Source organism: Octodon degus, unplaced genomic scaffold, assembly GCF_000260255.1.
Source record: "Octodon degus isolate 3935 unplaced genomic scaffold, OctDeg1.0 scaffold00020, whole genome shotgun sequence".
NCBI classification, from domain to species: domain Eukaryota; kingdom Metazoa; phylum Chordata; class Mammalia; order Rodentia; family Octodontidae; genus Octodon; species Octodon degus.
In genome coordinates, this window is record NW_004524596.1 from 7781816 (window position 1) to 7787494 (window position 5679).

The window sequence follows — 5679 nt, forward strand, 5'->3', positions numbered from 1 at the left end:
TGTGTGGGTTTTTTTTTTTTTTTTTTTTTTTTTGTGGAGCCGGGGATTGAACTCAGGCCCTGGTGCTTGCCAGGCAGGCACTTATTCAACTGAGCTATCTCCCCAGCCCCAACTTGTTCTAAATAGGTGCTTTAGACCACTGAGCCATCTCACCAGCCCCTAATCTTTTTTAATGATATGATTCCATTATCCATTTCCTTTTTCTTATGCCCTATTTATTTGACCTTTGTGGCATTGGATTCCATCCTTACCTTTCAACCAAAACTGTTTCTTTACCTTTCTTCATGGTTTCTGATACCTTAGATTCTTGTTTTCTTAATTTTTTTTTTCTTTTGCTTTTGGCTATTTTCTGTGTTCTGTTGCTTTTCCTCCTACTTTCTGGTTGCTCCTACTTAAATTCTGTTTGGCTCCAAACTGTCCTCAGAATAAAGTCCAAATTCCTTCACACAGTTTCCAAGCCCATGTGCTAACTAGCTGGTCTCTGCTTTTCTTCTCAGATTTGTCTTGTTACCCTCTGTGTCTGTTTGTCTAGCCAATCCTGACGCTCTGTTAGGCCTTGTAGTGCCTTGCAGCCTTGGTCTCTCGTCCTTCACACGTTCTTCCCTCTACTATGTCCCCTTCTCCCTTCCCTCTACTATGTCCCCTTCTCCCTTCCCTCTACTATGTCCCCCTTCCCCTTTCCTGGCCAGCTCCTATTCACCCTCTGAGTGCTCTAGAACAGGGCTTTCATGTTCACCCTTGAATGTGAAATTGATACAACACTGGTGAAATGAGATTTGGGTTCAGCAGGTCTGGGATGCGGTGTGAGCTTTGGTGTCTCCAGTGACCTCATGCGACATCAGTGCTGCCCGACTTTAAATTATAAGATACTAGGAAATATTCCTGACACCATCCATTGTGGTACCCAGTCCTCCTCTCCACCAAACCCACATCAGTTGCTGCCCTAATCGACTCTTCATAGCACCCTTGAGTTTTATTCCCTCCCTCTGTCCCTCGGTCCCTCTTCGCCTCCTCGCTTGCTTCCTTCCTTCTTTCCTTCTTTCCTTTTTTCCTTCCTTCCTTCCTTCCTTCCTTCCTTCCTTCCTTCCTTCCTTCCTTCTTTCCTCTCTCCTTCCCTCCTTCCCTCCCCCCTTCCTTCCTTCCTTCCTTCCTTCCTTCCTTCCTTCTTTCCTCCCTCCCTTCATTACCTTCATCCATCTATCCCAGACACTATCCATCTATCCCAGTTTAGGTAATGAGCAAAACAAGAAAATTTTATGCAGCCTTTCTTTAAGGGAAGCATATAATGAACAAGATAAGTAAAATATGTTGTATGTTAGGTGGTGTTAAGTCGAAGAAAAGATAAAGGAGGGTTGTGATTTTGGATGGGGTGCCAGGTGAAGGTGTGAAAGGGAGAAAGCACGCCTAGGGACTCTGAAGGGAAGCCGGGTCCTGGTGAGAGCGTTCCCGATATGTCCAAAGATCGCCAAGAAGTCCCGCAGAGCTTAGGCAGGGTGGACAAGTGAACAGAGTCTGTTAGAAATGAGCACCAGCAACAACCACGAGGCAGCGGCCAGGGTTGGGGGGCAAATACTCAAGGTATTTGGTCAATAGAAGGACTTGGGCCTTTACACTAAAATGGGAAACCATTGGAAGGCTAATGAGATGAGTGACAGAGTGGAATTTAGGTTTTAACGGCCTCATACTGCCCTGCTCATCATTGTTACCGTCGTCACCACTGCCATTACATCACTGTCATAGCTTAAAAACAATTTAGCTCTTACAGTATGCCAGGTACTAGCTTAAGCAGTTTACATGCATTGACCTACCTAATTCTTAGGTCCTCATCTGAGGTGTGCGCCACTATCACACGTCCTTTACAGCTGAGAAAATAGCGCTTGCCATGCTATACTATAATTCTCTCTCCCTCCCTTTTTCCTTCTTTCCTTCCTTTTAATTCTCTGGCTCTCCAATGAAACTATACAATTTGAAGAATATCTGGCTGCTAGAAGGCTTTTAGCGTATGATACAGAATGAAAACCAAACGAAAGCTTTCATTTTTCCACAGCCCAAGAATCCAGATCCTCTCATGTAGGGGACAGCAACGTGAAAGGGATGATGGGTCCTGGTAAGTGGCTCTTCTCTTTCACTTCTTTCTTCTTTCAGCAATTCTTTTCTTTCCCTCTTCAACCTCCCCTGTTTGTACTCCCACAACCCCAAGCCAAGCATGAAAGAACTCAGGCAAGATGAGGCGGCTACTACTATCCCTAAGGTTCCATGAGGTACACTAGACTAGGTGAGTGGCTGAGTTAATCCTAAGAAGAAAGAAAGGCTGGAGGAGTTGAAGACAAATCTGGTATTTTTGGTTCTTTCTGGCTCATTTCAATTACTCATGAATTAACATTTGCTGAGGTCTCTCAGGTGACAATTTCATGGTATAAAGGGTCCACAGCTCACACCTCTTTGGTTTGATTCAAAAGTTACTTCCTTATAGCAGTTAACCACTAGGAAGAATGTATGCAATGTGTTAATTATTGAAACTGTCCTACCAATTTGGTTTGAAACTGTCTCATTGCTATTTGTTTCTCAATAAAATTATGGGAAAAAAAAGTTATTTCCTGAGTTGGCAATGCACCAGTATTTTATATATTATTTCACCTTCCTCCTTCTTTTCCACTTTCCTTTTCTTCCAACTTAGAATCATCAGTGTCAAGGACATAAATTGCAAAAGAAGACATTGTCTTGATCAGTCTTCCTCCTCTGCTTTATGCTTTGTTCCTAGTAGGGCTGCAGGCAGCTGGTTTATTTACCTGAAAGGAAGTTGACGTGACTAAATTAGTTCTATCACATGATTAATTCACTTTTACAAACCCTTCTATAGTAGAGACTGTATACAGACAGTAGAGGATGTAGGGACCAGAAGCAGAGAAAGGTGACCCCTCCTGGTCCTGGAAATGTTAAATCCTTCATTGACCTATTCAGTCCTTGAGGAATGGTTGTACCCAAACAAGGATATATTAGTTGAGAGATAGTACAAACACTGTTTTTGTTTTTTCTTTTTTTCCTTAGAAAAAATGATCTTGACCGCAGATGTTATTTTTCAGGAGTAAACCAGACAACTCCAGAAGCTGATGAAAACCTCAAGCCCTGCATCCCCGCCGACATCCCATCCAAGGGACACCTTTCATCTGGCATGTGGAGGCAGCCCAAGGATGGCAAAGAATGGGGGGAAGAATATGTCACAAAGGACCACCCCGATAAACTCAAGGAAGCTGGCCAGGGTAGACACAGTTCCTTGGATAATGTTTTATGTGAAACCTCTTTAGCTGGTAAGTTATGTGGGTCAATTCAGGCTGAAAATGACAAGCATAAGATACACCACGGGTTGGGAAGGAAGGGCTAGAGTCCTGGCGTGATAGACTCAGTAGACACATTAGACTATTTGATCTCTAGTCCTTTATTCAAATGAAGCAACCAAAGCCCACAGAGGTAGAAGAACTCATTAGAGGTGGTACTGGCTAAGACTAGTATCAGCTTGATTCTGGGCATCCATGACTTCTACTAATGTAGTGCTTTTATTTTGGCTGGCTCCCCCCACCCTAAGGGCAGGGCTGGCGCAGCATGTGGTGCCAGGGATTGAACAGTGGTCTCCTGGGCCTGCCTAAGCTTTCCTAAGGAGGCACTTTAGACTCGCCAGCCCCTGATGTAATGCTTAAAAAAAAAAAAAAAAAAAGACAACGTTTGTGGAGAAGAAGGAAGAAAATACATGAACTATTTAATCAGAGATGTGCAATCTCCCATATATTATTAATAATATTCTGTGGAGATATAAAACACTGAATCAGGCTCTGACCCTCCCCCTCATCTTTCCTTGTCTTCCTTTCCTTCATACCATTAATCCTACTGAATACTTTCTGTGGCTCATACAGTGCTATTTCACCCAATTATTTGGGGAGATAATTTTTAAAAATTAATTTTAACTTCATGATCAACTACTTGCAAAATCAAGGAGTACTAGAGGTTTTGTTAGCACAAATAGCAGCTACTACTCTGAACTCTTTTGACAGGTTCTTCTAGTATTTGCTTCTGAGTTTTATTTTTTATTTTTATTTTTTTTAACAAACAACTAGCAGTATGACCTTTATTTTATTTTATTTATTTATTTATTTTTTAAATTTTTATTTATTTATTTATGTGTGTGTGTGTGTGGCCAGCTCAGCCCACCAGGGGGCGGGGCTGGCTGGCATGTGGTGCTGGGGGATTGAACCGTAGTCCCTGTGCTTTAGCTAAGCTTGTTCTAAGTAGGTGCTTTAGACCACTGAGCTATCTCACCAGCCCCTGCTTCTGAGTTTTAAAAAAACATTTATGCTGTTATTTTGGAAACTATATTTTGCTGAGGGTTAATTTACATAGAGCAAAATTTAGCAATTACATTTAAGCTTATTGACTTTTTTATATAGGTATGTCCCCTGCAGTTGCTATCCAGACCAATATATTCAATACTTCTGTTATTCTAGACAGTTCTCTCATGCATTTTTCCAGCCAATATTTTCTCAGAGAACTATTTTTTTCCCCCCAAAGAATTATTGCTGTGTTTTGCTATTAGTCTTGTCTGTTCTTGAGCTTCATATAAATACAATAATGTGGTACCCACTGTTTTGTACCTGGCTGTTTTCTCTCAACGTGATGTGTCTTTGAGATTCACCCATATTGTTCCATGATCCAGTCCATTATCTAGTTCTGTTTATTAATCACACTGAATGAATTTACCACATTAAAAAAAAAATCTGTCTTCTGATGGGGGACATTTGTATTGTTTCCACTCTGGGGATGTTATGAACAAAACAACTGTGAATATTTTTGTACAAGATTTTTTTAAATGTATGAGCTCTTTGATGTTGAATATATGCCTAGGAATAGAATCTTCAAGTTAGATGGTTAGGATAATGTTTAACTTTATGTGTGTGGGTTTTTTTTTTTTTTTTTTTTTTTTGGTACCGGGGATCAAACTCAGGACCTTGCTCTTGCCAGGGAGGAACTTATGCCCCTGAACTAACTCCCCAGCCTGTGTTTAACTTTCAAAGTGTCAAGTCACTTTCCTAAGTGGCTGGATGATTCTCTCTACCGCCAGCCACGTATGAGGATTCGTCCTGCATTACGTCTTTCCCGATTCCTGAAGTGAACGGCCTTTCTAATGTTAGCTGTTCTCACGGATGTGCACTAGTGAGATTGGATTTCTTAATCTGCACCTTCCTGATGACTACTGATACTGAACATCTTTTCCTCATAAGCATATTGGTTGTTCATAGATAATGTTTTATGAAGTACCTGTTTAAGTCCTTTTGCCCAATTTCAAAATTGGGTTGTCTTTTCTTCTGTTTGTAGGATTTTAAAAATATAATCTGGTGTCTCAGTTACTCTTCTCTCGTTGCTGGGACAAATACCCAACACTCAAAATGAAGGAAGGAAAGGTTTATTTAGCTCACAGTTGCTGGAGATTTTAGTGCATACTCAGCTGGCTCCAAGGCAGAGCGGCACATGGCAGAGGGCAGCCGTTCATGGCAGCAGAAGGTAGTAAAACAGCAAGATCAAAAGTGAGGAGTGGGCTGGAGAGATGGCTCAGTGGTCTAAAGCACCTACTTGAAACAAGCTTGGCAAAGCACAGGGACCGCGGTTCGATCCCCAGCACCACATGCCAGC

At 41.7% G+C, this 5679-nt stretch overlaps 1 protein-coding gene across 1 annotated transcript in view; it reads left to right on the forward strand.

The window, feature by feature from the left end:
* Arhgef33 (Rho guanine nucleotide exchange factor 33) overlaps positions 1-5679 on the forward strand; it is a 92090-nt gene that overhangs the window by 40425 nt on the left and 45986 nt on the right. Inside the window, exons 7-8 of the mRNA XM_012513920.2 lie at positions 2048-2107; positions 3084-3308. Coding sequence (XP_012369374.2) covers positions 2048-2107; positions 3084-3308 — 285 coding nt within the window. The remainder of the gene's footprint in view (positions 1-2047; positions 2108-3083; positions 3309-5679) is intronic.